Raw genomic sequence first — 18,975 nt, forward strand, 5'->3', positions numbered from 1 at the left:
CTCATGTACGGAGTTCATGGAACTCTTAAAAGGAATTAACATGCTGCACCCATAAAGATGGTCACAGATGTGACAATTCTCCATGCATGGAAACCAGCCTTCCCCAACCTTGTGCTCTCCAGATATTTTGGACTCCCACCTTCCATCAGACCCAGGCAGCATGGCTAGTGGTCAGGAATCCTGGTAGCTGAAGTCAAAAACTTCTGGAGGACACCAGGGTAGGGTAAGCTGATGTAAGCTGATGGGAATGTAGCCAAATGTATATAAAAATGCATATGATCATTGTCATTGGAGGCCCACTGGTGCAAGTTCAACATTGAATGGACTTCCTAGGTCCATGGTCTGCCCTCAGAGATGCAGATGCAGATATACTTGCCATTCAGTCATGTGTATTACAAGTGTACAATAAGGTATCTCAACTCGTCAATAACAGTTCAGTTCTTGAGGCTTCCTCCTCTATTCTCAAGGAAGGGGGGTGAATGCTAGGATTCCCCCTGGGACCCCCACTTCCCTTTCAGCCTTTGACTTATGTCTATGAGACCAAAGCCATCCTCCCAGGGCTTCTTTAGGATTAGATGTCCTGCAGCCCCCTTAGGCTTTCTTGCTTCTGCATTGGAGTTCACTCCCAGCCTGATGCCTTCTCCTCTCTCTTAGCTTAGGGCTCATATGTGCTGACCTCACCCCCCCCCCAATTATCCCCCTGCCACAACTGGTTCTCATTTTGATCTCTCCAAGGCTGATTAGATTTTATAATGGTAGTTGTTTCTGCCAACTCTGGCCCGGCTCCATTCTGCGAACCCTTGCTTTGTATCTTAGGCCATCTGATCTGGCTGATCTTGCAACATATATGCTGGAAAGCTACTACTGATAGCAGATTTCCAGGGTACGTACATCATGTATGTGCACCAATTTACATGCATTCATTTATTTAAGTATTTATATCCAGCTTTTCCAGGCAAATAGCTTCCACAAAGCAGCTTATGATAGAACCAGACTAGTATAAATACATTTAAAAATGTATATAAAAATGCATATGATCATTTGCACAGGTAACAGGTTAATAATTCCTACACAGAAGCGCCTTCGCAATAATAAATACAACCTAACATAATGGAACTGAATGTATTTGTGAGGAAAGCTAGTGCTATTTTTGGATGTTTACAAAAGGAGGCATCACTAATTAATCTGGAGAGCTAATGATATAGCTACTTAACAGTGGCTATTATCTAGACATAATCTGAAAACAGTTTGCAGATTCTTCATTTCAAGTTAAAATGTGAGAGACAAGGTTGGCTAATATTATGAGTATTTCATGCTTTTTGGTTTCTAATGTAGAGCGGGGAAACAAATGTGATAACAAACTGTCAAATTCACTTGAAAGAACAGATGAATTTACCAGGGTCATAGGAAAAGATCTCTCTCACGTGACCTGCACGCCACACATAATTGTGTTTCTATGTCAACAAAAAGTGATATGAACAGTATATGAGTGGCTCTGACTTGCCTTGAACTTCATAGCAGCACTAAGCCATAGACTTGGCTGAGTTCTGAGTTTGAGAGGAAACTCTTACTATACTGGTGCTGCTACTAAGATCACAGTTCAAGGTGATTTAGTGGTTCGGTTGCCCATAGCAATGCTTTATATAACCTTGAAGCTTTGTAAAGTCCTGGAATGCAATTTAGATCCTCGTTTTCTAGGAAGGATTAAAAGAAGGCCCCTCAGCAAAAAAACATACATATGAAAGAACTCTGGAGTTTTTTTAAAAAAAGCACACTCAAAGTACAACAAAACAAGATGGAAAGGAAAGGAACAGGATGGGGGGGCAGAGAGAGATATGTGAAGGAGGCTTGCTTTGCTATTGTTACAGACTTGCATCTACATTATAGGTTAGCAGTTGGAATGGAGAAACAGAAATATTTGTGATTTCAAAACAAGGTAGAACAAGAACCATGGCCTGAAGGGAAAAACATTTGCAACAGAAAAGAATATACTTGCTTTGGAAAGTGAAAAGTACCAGAGAGAATAAATGAGTCACTTGCTGGGGTGATACAATGAGCAAGTCTATAAAAAGGCAGGTGAGAGTTGGGAATGCAATAGTTTCCTGTCTGTTGAAATCTGAAATGTAACTAGATCACAAGGCAGGGAAGAACCCCAAAGGTGTGACAAATAGGCAGGATTTCTGATGTAGTGCTAAACTCGTTTAGTTCTCTCTTAAACTTGTTAAGCATATAGTGCTAAACTTTTAGTTCTCTTTTAAGTGTGAGGATCTGAATGAAAAAGCAAAGGGAATTAGTTGCTGTGTGAATTTTCACTTGCAGAAAACTTTGCTGATAGACGTCTGAAGTGTAATACTGTAATTGTAAAAGCATGCAAAACTGAGTCAGAAAAGTGAGATTCACAGATGGATCTTCATGTTTAAACAGAAGGAAACCCACTGAACTCAGTGGGTCTCTCTCCCTAGGCGTTGTGCTTAGAATTACAGCTTTTGGAGCACTTCACCTATTCTGTAGAAGCAAGTCTGGGTTTGTCACCAAGTACACTCAGCAAGTATATCTAGTCTGCAACCCATGTAGATCACATTTATAGTCTATATTTGAAGGTGTATACATCAAGCATCTTAGGTGTACGCCTAAAGAGCAAAATGTTTTCATTGTAAAATTTATTAAATTTATTAATTATTTTTAATTATTAAAAGCAAAACTTAACTTGTGAAGTGGTCCTTTGATCCGCTGCCATAATGTCATTGAGCCGCAGGGCTATGGGTTGCTGCATGTAATATTTTATAAAAATGCTCTCTGAGCCTGAGAAAGTAAACAGCGGTATAATCAAAAGGAGACTGTTTCTACATCCATTCATTTCAGTGGGGCTTGTGCTTTGTGGAGTGCAGCCAGGTTATCTTTCAGATGGAGGAGGTGATTACAGTACAGTACAATATGACTACCAGTGTTGTGCAATTTCAGCGCACTTAATCAGGCAGTGTAATTACAGGAAGGAGGACAAGTCATGCCATAGACATCTGCAGGGTAGAATATGAATCATTTATGAAGATACGGAGGAAGATGTGTGGCTCTCTTGATAGCGTTGGAAGGGATTATCATTTGACAAGAGGTGAAGAAAGCAACAATTGTGATATTAATAAAAGGCAGAAAGAGCAAGTCGGGATGTGCTTTCAAAAACACCCAAGTGTAAGAATCCATCTCCCCACCTCCTGCAGTTGGTAACATTTCCTCATTAATAGATTATCTAAAACAGCACTGTATCCACTCCCATTCCCTTGTTCACCCTATTGAAATAGCAATAGCCCCAGGCCGTGGAGTTGAGCGGTAGAACTCCTTCCAGGCTAGAAAGAGTCTATGGCACGTAGAGGTCCTCATGCCCCCCTTCTCTTTTAATCTTGGGAGGGGCAGTGAACATGTTTTGTACAGGAAGTTGTGTAAACCTTCTCTAAAGCACCTCTACTCCTACATTGGCTTAAGACCCGTCACAGGTATTTGGGGAGCTAATAACTTGTGATTAGTCTTGTGTCACTTTAATTCTGACACTTTGGAATTTCAGCACTGTGGCAATTCCAGGAATGCTGCTCATCCAGTTGTATACAGACATGTCTGTGTAGTTACAAGGAGCCACTGCAAAGGAGATTTAACCCCCCCTACACTTCTTTTTTTTTTTTTTTTGCCATTTAGCATTCTGGAAATGGTAGATTTTTAATGAGGTACTATCCTGGTAACTGTCACTATCCTGGTGACAAAATGTGGTCCACTGGAGAAGGAAATGGCAACCCACTCCAGTATTCTTGCCAAGAAAACCCCATGGAACGTATCACAAGGCTAAAAGAGATGACGCCGGAAGATGAGCCCCTCAGGTCGGAAGGTGTCCAATATGCTACTGGGGAAGAGCAGAGGGTATTTCCAAGTAGCGCCAGAAAGAGTGAAGCGGCTGGGCCAAACCCGAAAGGACACTCAGCTGTGGATGTGTCTGGCGGTGAAAAGAAAATCCGATGCTGTAAAGAACAATATTGTTTAGGAACCTGGAATGTCAGATCAATGAATCAAGGTAAGCTGGAGGTGGTCAAACATGAGATGGCAAGATTGAACATCGACATCTTGGGAGTCAGCGAACTCAAATGGACAGGCATGGGCGAATTTAATTCAGGTGACCATCATATCTACTATTGTGGGCAAGAATCCCTTAGAAGAAATGGAGTAGCACTCATAGTCAACAAAAGGGTGGGAAAAGCAGTACTGGGGTACAATCTTAAAAATGATAGAATGATCTCAGTACGAATCCAAGGCAAACCATTCAACAACACAGTAATTCAAGTCTATGCCCCAACCACTGATGCCGAAGAAGCTGAGGTTGATCGGTTCTATGAAGACCTACAACACCTTCTAGAACTAACACCAAAAAAAGATGTCCTCTTCATCATAGGGGATTGGAATGCTAAAGTAGGAAGTCAAGAAATCACCGGGATAACAGGCAGGCATGGCCTTGGTGTACAAAATGAAGCAGGACAAAAGCTAATAGAGTTTTGCCAAGAGAACATGCTGATCATAGCAAACACTCTTTTCCAACAGCACAAGAGGCGACTCTACACATGGACGTCACCAGATGGTCAATATCGAAATCAGATTGATTATGTCCTTTGCAGCCAAAGATGGAGAAGCTCCATACAGTCAGTAAAAACAAGACCTGGAGCTGACTGTGGCTCAGATCATGAGCTGCTTCTTGCAAAATTTCGGCTGAAATTGAAGAACGTAGGGAAAGCCACTAAACCTTTCAGGTATGATCTAAATCATATCCCTGATGAATATACAGTGGAGGTGAGGAATAGATTTCAGGGATTAGACCTGATAGACAGAGTGCCTGAGGAACTATGGACGGAGGTCCGTAACATTGTTCAGGAGGCAGCAACGAAATCCGTCCCAAAGAAAAAGAAATGCAAGAAAGCCAAGTGGCTGTCTGATGAGGCTTTACAAGTAGCTCACGAAAGAAGGGAAGCAAAAAGCAAGGGAGAAAGGGGAAGATATACCCAACTGAATGCAGAGTTCCAGAGAATAGCAAGGAGAGACAAGAAGGCCTTCTTAAATGAACAATGCAAAGAAATCGAGGAAAACAACAGAATGGGAAAGACTAGAGATCTCTTCAAGAAAATTGGAGATCTCAAGGGAACGTTTTGTGCAAAGACGGGCATGATAAAGGACAAAGAAGGCAGGGACCTAACAGAAGCAGATGAGATTAAGAAGAGGTGGCAAGAATACACAGAAGAACTATACAGGAAAGATTTGAATGTCCCTGATAGCCATGATAGTGCGGTCACTGAACTTGAGCCGGACATCCTCGAGAGTGAAGTGAAGTGGGCCTTAGGAAGCATTAGTAACAACAAAGCTAGCGGAGATGACAGTATTCCAGCCGAGCTATTTAAAATCCTAAAAGATGATGCTGTTAAAGTGCTGCATTCAATATGCCAACAAATCTGGAACACTCAACAGTGGCCACAAGACTGGAAAAGGTCAGTTTACATTCCAATTCCAAAGAAGGGCAACGCCAAAGAGTGTTCAAACTACCGCACCATTGCGCTCATTTCACATGCCAGCAAGGTGATGCTCAAAATCCTACAAGCTAGGCTTCAGCAGTATGCGAACCGAGAACTACCGGAAGTACAAGCTGGGTTTCGAAGAGGCAGAGGAACTAGAGATCAAATCGCCAACATTCGCTGCATCATGGAGAAAGCAAGAGAATTCCAGAAAAACGTCTATTTCTGCTTCATTGACTACGCTAAAGCCTTTGATTGTGTGGATCACAACAAACTGTGGCAAATTCTTAAAGTGATGGGAGTACCAGACCACCTTACCTGTCTCCTGAGAAACCTGTACGAGGGTCAAGAAGCAACAGTAAGAACCAGACATGGAACAACCGAGTGGTTCAAAATTGGGAAAGGAGTACGACAAGGCTGCATATTGTCACCCTGCTTATTTAACTTATATGCAGAGTACATCATGAGAAATGCCGGGTTGGATGAATCAGAGATCGGAATTAAGATTGCCGGGAGAATTATCAACAACCTCCGATATGCAGACGATACCACCCTAATGGCAGAAAGCGAAGAGGATCTCAAGAGCCTCTTGTTGAGGGTGAAAGAGGAGAGTGCAAAAGCTGGTTTGAAACTCAACATTAAAAAAACTAAGATCATGGCATCTGGCCCTATCACTTCCTGGCATATAGAAGGGGAAGAAATGGAAGCAGTGACAGATTTTACTTTCTTGGGCTCCAAGATCACCGCAGACGGTGACTGTAGCCATGAAATTAAAAGACGCTTGCTCCTTGGGAGGAAAGCTATGGCAAACCTAGACAGCATAGTAAGAAGCAGAGACATCACCTTGCCGACAAAGGTCCGTCTAATCAAAGCTATGGTTTTCCCAGTAGTAATGTATGGCTGTGAGAGCTGGACTATAAGGAAGGCTGAGCGCGGAAGAATTGATGCTTTCGAACTGTGGTGCTGGAGAAGACTCTTACGAGTCCCCTGGACTGCAAGGAGGTCAAATCAGTCCATCCTAAAGGAAATCAACCCTGACTGCTCTTTGGAAGGACAGATAATGAAGCTGAAGCTCCAATATTTTGGCCACCTAATGCGAAGAGAAAACTCCCTGGAAAAGACCCTGATGCTGGGAAAGACTGAAGGCAAAAGGAGAAGGGGACGGCAGAGGATGAGATGGCTAGATAGCATCACGGATGCAATGAATATGAACTTGAGCACGCTCCGGGAGAGAGCGCAGGACAGGAAGGCCTGGCGTGCTATGGTCCATGGGGTCACGAAGAGTCGGACACGACTGAACGACTGAACAACAACAACAAATCCTGGTAACTGTAACATTGAGCAAAGGGGACTCCTTCTCAAGAATGTGCAGCACAGACGAAACTGAGCAGAAATGAATAAGCTGGGATTTGTTGTCAAATAACTGAAGTTACATTTGTCCTTGATAACATTCTCTCTAGTTGTTCATAATATACAACCCCGAAATTAGATATGCTCTCATTTTGAAGGTTTGCTTTGTTTGCTCTGTGGTTTTTGTGCTTTTGGTTTGATTTTATTGTGATGTTGTTTTATGGTTTAATTGTATTGTACTGTGGCACTTATTCATTCATTCATTCATTCATTCATTCCATTTATTTCATTTCATTTCATTTCTATATCTCCCAATAGCTGAAGCTCTCTGGGCAGTATTTTTGGTCTTTATGCCCCTTCTTTACCACCCTGATTTCAGAGGATGAAATGCCCGTTAAAAATAGTCTTAAGAAATATATGAATAACTTATGTAATTCATGGGTATGTACAATTTACTTTACAATTGTGTTTTAGTAATTTATATAATTGAATAAACAACATCTGTATTTTGTTAAGTGTCATATTTTACTAGGCACCTGGAGTGATTCTGGAATTAGCTTCTGCTTGATATAGTACTTAAATAGGTAAGCAAGATTCATGCTAATTTTTCAATAAATATTGGCATTGCAATGGACACATGCTGAGTTCAGTGTCATTGTTTCTTATGTGCTCAGAATGTATTATTAACAGTCATCTATGAATACCAATTATTTTTTTAACCTCACTTCCCAGTTTTTCAATTTACTAGATGTATAAAAAGATACTTTTGGAGTACAAGTCCCCACTTTGCTGCTTAGCGCAGGTTAGGTTTTTGTCATCAAGCTCAGCTTTGCATTTTGCAAAACAGGAGTACAGTATGTGATCTTGTCCGGCAACTAGGTTGAAATGCTCTGGGAATGTCTGCCCTAATTTTCAAGTTAGACCAGACTTCCCCAACCTGGTACCCTCCGGATGTTTTGGACTTCCACTTCCACCAGCTCCAGCCAGCATGGGCAATGGTCATGGGAGCTGTAGGTCAAAACATCTGGAGGGCACCAGGGTGGGCAAGGCTGCTATAGACAAACCCAAGCACACATATTCAGAAACCAGAACAGAAAAATAAGTATCTTCACAATCAACTTCATAAATTAGTACTGCTCTTTCTCTTCCAGAGAAGCATGGATAAGGAGCTCATCTCCCAGTGGAGGGGTGTCTGTTTTGTCATAAACCTTCTCCTTTCAGGAAGCCTCTTTCATGGCAACTTGTCTGCCAAAAACCTCTGTCCATATGACAGGGATCCTGCCCCTCCCACACAATTGCAGAGAATTTGTTGCTTGTTTCAAAGAGTTGGCTTTGACCTATAAAGCCCTAAACAGCTTGTGACTTAGTGAACTGAAGGACCACATACTCCCATGTGAACCTGATGTTCGTTATGACCTTCTCAGAGGCCCTCCTCAGAGTATTCTAATCTCCTAAATTGAAGTGGGTGGAAATGCTTGACAGGCCCCCCCTTTTTTTTTGCAGTGGTGGCATCTTGAACTTCCTCCCCCATCCATTTGCTCAGCATCCTCTGATAGCCTTTAGGTGATGATGTAAAAAACCACCATTATTAATGCTGATACTTAATGGACTTTAGTACTTCTTGAATGCACTGTTTGCCGTTAGTTTTAATGGTGTGTTTTATGTTGCTGGGGACTGGTTCTTAACTTTATTTTTATTGTCTTATTTCTTTTGCTGCTGCTTTTGTATCTTTCTAACTTTAGTGGTCTAGTGTATTGTACTTTTAATAATGCTGAAAGTTGCCTCTAAACATAAGCATGAATGACGAGGTGAATATATGTTAAATACATGTTCGGATGGGTACACTTGGTTCTCATTAGTCACAGAGCATGCCTGTTGGTTTTCAATGCTGTCCTATATGAATGAATTGAGAGCACAATCCAGAGCACACACAACAACCTCCTCTGGTTGCACTTTGTTGTAGAGGAAGAGTGATAGAAGTTGGTGAGTTGACTTGTAGAGAAGCTCATTTGCCATTACTGATATTGTCATTGTTGAGGGACATCCTGATAAGTCTCTAGAGCATCCTGCCATTTCTCAGAACATAAGTTGAAAACCACAGTGCATAAAAGAATGTTCCAAAGAACTTTGTAGAACAAAATGCTGTTAGTGACCCATAGTTTTTGCAATTTTCATTTACCAATCATAATTCAATTACTGTAACAGCCCCAGGTCTCATACTATGTATGAGTCAGCAAATGCATGTTTTCCACCACATGTACACATCCTGAAGAGTTGTGGGCAGTCATGGAGTTCTGGCATGTATACCTCTGTACTTCATGCATTTGCAAACATCAAATATTTAGTGAGTACAGTACAGGTACACATTGAGAGTACAGCCAGTAGCATAGGAGAGAGCCCTAGGCAGCTGTCAGAGGAGAGCCAGAAGTTGAGCCAGGGACTCAAAGTGGAGAGAGACTGAAGAACACACTAGAGCCAGGAAGACCTTGTTGCTCAAGCAAGGTCCCAGCCCAAACAGGAAATCTTGTATAGCCCTTCCTGACCATGATGGCCCAATGGCTAGCCTGAGTGGGCAGGGCTAGTTCTAAACATGAGAGTATTACTTCACTGCCACGAAGATGTTCTAGGCTGCAGTTCCAATTTCATTCTCCACAAGGGATAGGCAGTGGCTAGAGAGTCAAAAGTTCCTGATTCTAGGCCTCCTAACAGATGGTTCTGCTGTGCTGTGATCATGAAGCCTCCGCCAATACCACCACAGGCTGTTGAGTCTGGCTAAGTCACAGGGATGTGGATACCATGCAGCTCTCACTAGGCATGATTAGCAGAACATTTAGCTTTGCTCTCAGGGGTCATGAAAAACCACCCATCACAATAACGGAGGAGGCTTTTGCCTTGTGGGCTGTATTTCTGTCCAGAGCTCAATATGTCAAGGGACTATCAGAGGTGGGGGTATGTGGGGAATTGGCATAGAGGTTGTAGGTTGTTCCGCTGAAACACACGAAGCTTCTCTAAAAGGCATTGACTGTGGTCAAGTACATTTTTCTGGCCTGTTTTGACATACCTCTTTTCTGTCTATTCAGATATTGTATTAGCCACGGTTGTCAGCCATTATTTCCAATTCATTGTGCTTCCTTCATATGAGAAGGGCCCATATCACTATGGACACAGATTAGAGTCCAAGTATGGAAATTATCTCCTTCAGTTCTGCATGCAGTGACATTTTAAAATCGGAATGTTGCCCTGCTATTACAATAAAATAGTACTTCATTAGCATTTTAATGACATTTCGAGATCTCTCATTTTTTTAAAAAAAGCATGGCTTTCAGACATAGACACTGGTTATTCCTCTGCCAGTCCCGGGCAAGAGGGAGTAGAATAATGCACAGTGAAGTAAAGTTCACTCTATTTCAATGTTCCCTACCTACCCTTATACCCCAGGACTTTGTTGAGAACAGAACATTTGTTTCTTTACTTTTCTTTCTTTCTTACTATATAATAAGAGCTCTCCATTGATCTCCAGTTCTGTGGGTTGCCACCTTTTTGGGGAGCGGGGGCAGGGTTCCTGTACTTTTAACAAGTGGAAATTCAACAGGTGAAGCTTGTCCTAGCATAGGCATGCCGTGATAGAATATTCATCTGCATATTATATATCTGCCTGTGATGTGGCTGGAACTCTCCCAGAAAAAAATGAGGCTCTGCAATGTCTTATCTCTATATAGTGGGGAATATTCTGTGGATTCTTCATATTATCCTGTAGGTCAGGGATAGGCAGACTTCAGGCTTGCATGATCTCCTTTGTTTTTTACTAGAACCTCCAGATCCAGCAACCTATCCACTTACGCTGGTGCAGAAGACAAAAAAATTAGAATTAAAGAATTCTGAGCCCAGGAATTTGTTTTGAGTGCCAGAGGTGAACTGAGATTACAGTCCTTTCATGCAAAAATTCACTCCAGGTTAACCCAAGCTTTCTTCATTTCAGCTGTATAACTTAGGATGGGAAGGGGGTCACTTTGTGGCTGCTACTGTTAAACAACAGGGAGTCTGAAATCTTTGTTGATATACTGCACATCACTCAGAGATTCACCAATAAACCTAGATCTGTGTTCTGCCTACCTCTGCTTAGCTCATGCTTGTACCATCAGGATTATAACTGAGGTTGTTGATTCAGGAAGAGGAGCGTAGAAGGACCCTGCTCCCGTAGTGATCAACCAGATTCTTTTGGGAAGTCCACAAAGAGAGCTTGAAGGCAGTAGACGTGTTGATATTTTAGCATTATGAGAGATGCAGAGAAATGTCTCTCTGTTCACATTTTCTGCACTATGTGTGATTTTACAAACTTCTGCCAAGTTGTCTCCCTTCCCACACATCCCCTGCCACCCCTTTTTCCCTCAACTAAATAGTACTTTATTTATTGTTTATTTATTAACAATATTTATATACTGCTTCTCATTTGAAACAAATCCTGAAGGGGTTTACAACAGAATAAAAACAAAAGAAACAAACAAAAAAGACCATGCACATGCACAATAGCATCATGAAGCTGGTACAAAGATAGCTTACAGCTGGGGGAAAGCCAAAGCAAACAGATATGTTTTCAGTAAATGCCTAAAACATGCCAGTGTTGGGGCCTGATATATTTCAGAGGGGTGATCATTTCATGGGATGGGTACCACTGCAGAGAAGGCCTGTCACTGTGTCGTTGCCAAATGGAAATCTGTAGGCTGTAGCACAGGCAACAGGGCCTCCCCTGAAGATTGTAATGGCCTGGGAGGTTGGTATAGGGAGAGATGTTTCTTGAGGTAACCTGGTTCTGAGACGTATAAGGCTTTGTATACTAGTACGAACTCCTTAATTCTAGCTCCGTTGCAGACTGACAGCCAGTATAGATCCAGTGTAGTTATCATATATAATACCATGGGGAATATCAGTTGTAGGCAATTGGGTATTTTATTATATTCCCCTGTTGAAATGTGTGTGTGAATTCTGAGACAGCCCCTTAGGGTCATATGGGTTGCTTTTAGACAGTTTCACTTTTCTCTGGTTGCCCTGTCCTGTTGCCTTCTTATGCTTCTTCCCTGTAGAATCACTGCAGTTACCTCAAATTGTTCTTCCATGTGTATTTTAACTACCCACCTTTGCATATTTATCTCAAGCACACCAGTGGATCATTGTGTGCTTTCACTAAAAGTTGAACTCTTGTCAACCTTTGAATATCTGAAAGATAATGGCAGGTGTTTCTTCATTATGGACTCTTTTCTAAGAGAAAAAACAATAGTTTATTTACTTGAAAAACACTTGTTATTAAACAAGGGTTATTGTTCTGCTTTCAACTTGCATAATTCTCTGGCCTTTTTTCTCTTTTGTTGTCTTGCCAACCTAGGTAAGGGTTGTGTATGGGGTTTTGTGTGTATGTCTATAATAAGTTTAAATTATCATGTGTCTTGATTGATAACAAAGAGTCATGTGGCACCTTTAACAGTGAACACAGTGATTGGGTTCACACAACATGACAACCCACATTCAAGGTTGAGTATGGACTGAGTGTGGGTTGTTGGTGCTGAAACGTGGGTTGTTGTGTCGTGTGAACCCAGCCGTGCTAACAAACCATGATTTGTTAACAACAAACAGCCTATAATTCACAGTCCAACTATGGGTTCTCTTTGTGGGTTGTTCGTGGTTAACAAACCATGATTTGTTAGAGTGACTGGGTACACACGGCACAACAACCCACAGTTCAACAACCCACACTCAACCCATACTTAACCTTGAGTGTGGGTTATCATGTTCTTTGAATCCAGCCAATGCTTCTCAATCTGTAGGCCATGATGTATCCTGGGTGGATTGCACAATGAGGTGTTCCCCACCCCCCACCCCCATTTCCAATTTTTTTCTTTCTTTCATCGGGCTGATAGGACACAGGTATTGTTGTGTGTCACCTTTAAGAAAGAAGCTCAGTATCTTTCTATATTTCATGATTCAGTTTGATTCAAATACATATTGCCTATATAAACACCTACATTAGCAAAAAAAAGAGGAGAGAAATAAAATATAAACTTTTTCAGGGTTAACTACTGATATGATCAGTCTTGCATTTCTGTGGCAGAGGGGAAAAGTAGGCTCAAAAGGTGAAGTTGATTTACAAGTGGTCCTGAAAGATAAGAGTACATTTACTGATGGGTCCCACTTGAAAACATTTGAGAAGCGCTGGACTAACAGATTTATTATGGCATAAGTTATGGATGAGTCCACAATTAAGCAGAATAGAGATATTTTTGGCTTTGTACATGAGCAGGTTGAGTATAAAACAGCTTTATACACAGATGATTTGTTATTTATTAGTAGGTTATAGTATTCTATACCAACATTCATAAGATTAATTGTTACCTTTGGTACACTCTCGGGTTTATACTATTAAATGGTCACAATCTGAATTAATGTCTGCAGGTAGTATCAAGATACCAAAATTGTTACTAATTGATATTTTTGGTGGTGCCCAGAAGTGATAAAGTATCTTGATATATTGGTGCTTAGAGATACTTTGCAAATGGTTAAACTGAATATAAGTGCATTACTGGCGGAAATATCTCTTGACTTGGAAAGATGGGCATCACTTAATCTAAGTATGTGGGGTAAGGTTAACATACTTAAGATTAATGTCTTTCCATTATGTGAGTATTGCATAATACTCCATTATATATTCCCTAAACATATTTTCAAAAACTTTATGCAGCATTTTGGAAGCTTATTTTTTTGGGGGGGGGGTCTCCTCCACATTTTTAATTGAAGGGGATGCAGTTGTCAATTAAAGAAGGTGGCTTTAATTTTCTAGTATTACTTTATATAATAAAGCTCATTTGTTAACCTGCGCTAATGATTAAAAAACAACTTTTTCTTTTAATACTCTTCCATGGGTTGTTTTGGAGTCAAACTATTTTGTACCCCTTTCTGGCTGGATGAGATTAGGATCTAGGTGTATTAAAAAGAAAGGAACGGCTCCACTAACAATTTTAGCAGTGAGAGAGACTTGGAATGTAATGCTTTGTCTGCTTCACTTTGATCCATATTCTCATGCTAAATTAACTTTATGGGAAAATCCAGTTTTGAAAATAGAGACATGACCTTTTATGTCAAGGAGTTGGCAGATAATGGAATTTATACTTTAGAACAGTTAATAGGTTAGGATGATGAATTTTTACCATTTTCAATATTGCAGATTAGGTATCATTTACTGTCTAGTGCTAGTTGGCAGTACATTCAGTTTCAGCATTTGTTGGAGTCTATATACAGGTCACCAGCCATGAGTACTTCAGCGCTTCCTGCACTATTGGAGGAATTAATTGGTTCCTTACAAAAAAATATGCCTACAATAGTTGTTTATAAAAGTCTTTTAGAATGTAGTAAAGTAGATATTCAGAATGTCAGAGAGGAATGGAATGAGGAACTGGAATGCTGTATACAGTCTAATCAATGCAAGGTTGCCTTAACTTTCGTATGTACTATTTCTGCAGCTTTTAAACTGGGATTGATTCAACAAAAATGGATGTTTCCTTTATATTGGACACTACAGAGGCTTGTTAAGAAGAAGCTGGCTAGCTCAGCTAACTGCTGGTGATGTAATGAGGACAATGCCTCAGTGAGGCATATGATGTGGGCATGTCTTGTAGTGGCTTCTTTTGGGGGGATGCTATTCGTATACATTTTGCTCTTGAAAAATCTGTGATATCATAATAGTGGATGTAAACGTGCTTTTAAATTACATCTCTGTGATGTGGGATTAATAGATGGACAACAAAAGTGGATAGTGAGAGCCCTTACAGTTGCAGAGAGACTTATACTTCAAGCTTGGAAGGAAAAACACCCACCACTTATCACTCAGTGGTCTGAAGATCTCACTATTCTTGCTACATTTGAGTGTCTCTCCTACAGATGTCAAAGTTGTATGGATGCTTATTTAGATATATGGACTGCTTATATTAACGTGTATATTTGAAATGGAAGTGTTAAATCCCCCCCTTTGTGTTCTTTTTTTCCTATTTCAAGGAAGATGTTAATAATTATTGTGTATTGATACGTTTTATGAATCCTCCCTTTTTTGCTGCTGCTGTTTCTGTTGTGTTTTGCAGATAAAAAGATTTTAAAAAATGAATGAGTCCACAAAAGTTTATGACAATCTGTGTAGTCTTTAAGATGCCATAAAACACTTCATTGTTTTTGCTGCAACAGATTGCTATGGTGACCCCTTTGGAAGTTGATGGTGCTATATAAATAAGTGATTTGTTGTTGTTCAGTCGTGTCCGACTCTTCATGACGCCATGGACCACAGCACGCCAGGTCTTCCTGTTCTGCGCTCTCTCCCGGAGCGTGCTCAAGTCCATATTCATTGCATCAGTGATGCTATCTAGCCATCTCATCCTCTGCTGCCCCCTTCTCCTTTTGCCTTCAGTCTTTCCCAGCATCAGGGTCTTTTCCAGAGAGTTTTCTCTTCACATTAGGTGGCCAAAATATTTGAGCTTCAGCTTCAGGATCTGTCCTTCCAATGAGCACTCAGGGTTGATTTCCTTTAGGAAAATAAGTGATTGCACTGCCTTAATGTTTGGACCATGAGTTGTCTGTAGTTTTCTATCTTGAACCCCGTCTATGCTGTTGTAACCATTTACATGATGCAGTTAATACATATGGGGAGAGGGAGAGAATACTCGAATCACCCATGACTCCTCTGTTCAGTTTTATTCCACATGAAAAACCACTAAACCTTGACAAAGTTTGAACTGAATCCCATGGGAAGGGGTAGTGTTGCTCTCTCTTTGCTTCCCTAGCAATTCTTGTTTCAACATCCTTTTTTCTGAAATGCTTTGGATTAACTTTGTTAACCAAGAATTCAAAGGAAAGCAAGTAACATAATTGCAATCATGTTGTTACAGTTTATTCACATCCAGCCTCTCTCAACCTGAAGCCTGCTGTGGTCACCCATAATTTACTTTCTCTTTCTCCGCAGAATGCAATGAACTTGCCTCCTGACAAAGCAAGGCTACTCCGGCAGTACGACAATGAGAAGAAATGGGAGCTGATCTGTGATCAGGTAAGTGTGACAAACACATTGTTCTTTCAGGTACAGATACTTATAACTGTGTCCCTGTGTTATGATAGGGAAGTGCTTTATACCAGATCCATCTAGTCCAGTGGTGAACAGACTTCAGGCTTGCGGGATCTACTTCATTCTTTACGAGAACCCCAAGGGTTGTATCCAATGTTATTCTAACTTAAGTCTCATTCATTTCAATGGGTCCACTCTAAGTAGGACTAACATTGGATAAAACTCCAACATCTACAGGCCAGAGCCAGTTGCAAAAGATATACATTTGGAATTAACAATCAAGGTGCCTCTGGGCGCATTCTGAGCCTAGGAATTTATTTTCAGTAGCAGAACTGAAGTGATCTCAGTATCCTTTTACACAAAAGTCAGTTTCAAGCTTTCCTCACTTCAGGATCCAGATTTAGTGGAAAAAGCCATTTTGTTCTTAGACAATTGGGAGACAGAAACCTTTGCAGATCTACTTCAAATCACCCAGAGATCTACCAGTAGGTCTTGATCTAACTTCTGCCCATCCCTGATCTAGCTCAATACTACCATCTCTGACTGGCAGCTGCTGTCTAGGGTCATATAGTTTAGTTAATTTGATCCTGCTTCTGCAGCATTTAGAAGAGTGATCTGTCTTAAACTTTGCTACCTTTTGATATACTGAAAATGATAGAATTGCTGCTGGACGAGATCCAACAAATCTGAGTATATGTAAAACATATTCTTGCATTTTTGGAGATGCAAGGTTTCTTGTCACTGTACCATTATTATATATACACTGGACCAAAACAACTGCACCAGCACTTATTTGTGCCCAGCTATGGATCAAAGTGATACTTAAAAAAAGCAAGCGGGGGGGGGGGAGAAAGAGAAAGCGTCTCTTAAAATAAGGCAGCTTTCCCAGGCTAGGGGCTTATGGGAATTGTAGTCCAATGCATGTGGAGGGTGCTATGCTGGGGAAGGCTGAAATACCTCACACGCTTAAAAGGGGCTTTCTCAAGCCGAAGATCTTCAGACAGAGGACTAGACTGAGCAAGCTTCCTTGGGCCAGTAGGTTTGCTCTTAGTGGAAAAAATTTGGCAGAGGCTGTCAGGAGCGCCCTAGCTGCCTCTTCCAGTCCCCACCAATAGCCAACTCAGTACACAGACGACGAGGAATTCTTTCCAAGATGTTATTCCTTTATTACCTTATGACTCTTTCAGAATACTAGTAGCTAGTGCCAAAGCAAGGAACAGCAGTGGGGAAAGACAGCTGAGTAACCTAAGCTCCAGGTAAGGCAGTTGGTCCCCGTTTGAAGGAGAATCACGGGAAGACCCTGAACTTATGGGCTAGGAAGAGATCCTCCCTCTTTCCCTTGGGTCCTCGGGACGTGACCGTTGTTTGCGCACCAAACGAGTGGAGTGCCTCCTTTCGGCGCCCTCCATCTGTCGTCGCTCCCTGCGTCTGCGCCGAGCATTCAGCAAGCCCCCCTCCAGCGCTCTCTCACTGCCAGGGTCACTATCTTTCCCAGGAATGCTGGCAGGAGGAATCTCTGCCAGCTGCTGTGCTTGTGAGAGATCCTCTCCCACAGATTGCTGTTCCTCCTCAGAATCAGAACTGCTCTGGGGCTCTATTGGCTTAGTTTCCACCCTGACAGAGGCAACCCAGATTTAGGGGATTTCTAAACCAGCTTAAAATCCTGCATTTAAAATGGGGCTTTCCACTTCCGTTTTAAATGCAGAATCACAACTGATTTCTTTTACACCCGCTTCCTTCTCTGTAGATGGCCATTCCCATAGCGTTATGTTTTTGTGAAGAGGCATTACACACGCTCCAGGTTCAGCGATACTTGCTCCTGGGTTCCTGCCCCTTTCCCTCCCCTTGCACATTACTGGTGGATGGGGACTGACACGTGGACAGCCCCCCACGATCTCCCTGGACCCCGCCTTCCTCTTCCATGCTTTTGGCCAGTCCCTGCCACCCAGCCCCTTTGCTGCTCCTTTGCTCTCCCCCCCCCCCCTGCCGCTCTGCTGCTCTGTTTTCAACAGGCAGGCTGAAAATGGTGAGAAGCCAAAATGGCACAGGAGCGGGAAGGCTGAACGCCCATCAGACCTTTGTCGCCACCTTTGACATCATGACCATGCCCCCAACAAGCACACTCAGTGCTTCATTCACGCTAGGGAGGACATGGTGCTCCATTTGCACATATCTGGAAAAATACCCCATTTTTTCCGTTTGAGGAAAACATGAGATAGGTGGAAGGAAATAGCAGAATAATGACTGGACAATGACGACGTCATGTAATGGACCTGCACAAGTCAGTGAGTGAGCAACCATGAATGCGCAATAAACTTGAGGTGTAGAGATCCCCTTAATTACTAACCCTCTTCACCCCCAGTTCCATTGGATATGCGATATATATATATCCCTCAGGGCATTGTCAGCTGGTCTTGGAACTACAGAACTAGCAGCTTGTGGTCGTTGAATATTCTATGCAGAACATTTAAAAGCATTGTACGGCTTACAGTTACAATTTACAGAGACACTGTAGCTGATTGCTTAATCTGCTGTAAGTAACACATTTCCTTGAGGCTGTTTGCTTACAGCTTGCACAATTCAAAAAGGGGGTGGCAGGTGGAGAAGCCTCTGTGAATTGTGAGCTTGTTCTTGGTTGTATATACTGTCAGCCAGCAGGTTCCAGGAAGAATGCAGCAGCTATGTGGTTGGGGCCCAGGCACTGTCATTCACACCTCAAGAGTCAATTGTACTCACTTACAGCACACAGCCCTGCCATTTTAGATAAAGATCAGTCGTCTTGGCGTCTGCAGATACACTGATAGCAGGGATGAGGAAGACAGGTGAGAAATGCAGTTTGGGGAAAGTGATGAATCTGAGGCGAACTTGAGTCTTTCGGCATTGCTTTCTTGACACGCCTTGGTTCAGAGGTAGGCTGGGTTCACACAACATGACAACCCTGGGTTGAACCATGGGTTGTTGTTGAAATGTGGGTTGTAGTGTTGTGTAAACTCAGCC

General features: G+C 41.8%; 1 protein-coding gene across 5 annotated transcripts in view; it reads left to right on the forward strand.

Moving 5' to 3' along the window:
- FMNL2 (formin like 2) overlaps nucleotides 1-18,975 on the forward strand; it is a 274,316-nt gene that overhangs the window by 140,707 nt on the left and 114,634 nt on the right. For all 5 annotated transcript variants that reach the window (XM_084810848.1, XM_084810856.1, XM_084810840.1 and 2 more), the window contains exon 2: nucleotides 15,880-15,963. In XM_084810848.1, the coding sequence (XP_084666974.1) occupies nucleotides 15,880-15,963 (84 nt within the window). The remainder of the gene's footprint in view (nucleotides 1-15,879; nucleotides 15,964-18,975) is intronic.

This window comes from Heloderma suspectum, chromosome 1 (genome assembly GCF_057233095.1).
Source record: "Heloderma suspectum isolate Gila_16-S chromosome 1, 16-S_ref, whole genome shotgun sequence".
NCBI classification, from domain to species: Eukaryota; Metazoa; Chordata; class Lepidosauria; order Squamata; family Helodermatidae; genus Heloderma; species Heloderma suspectum.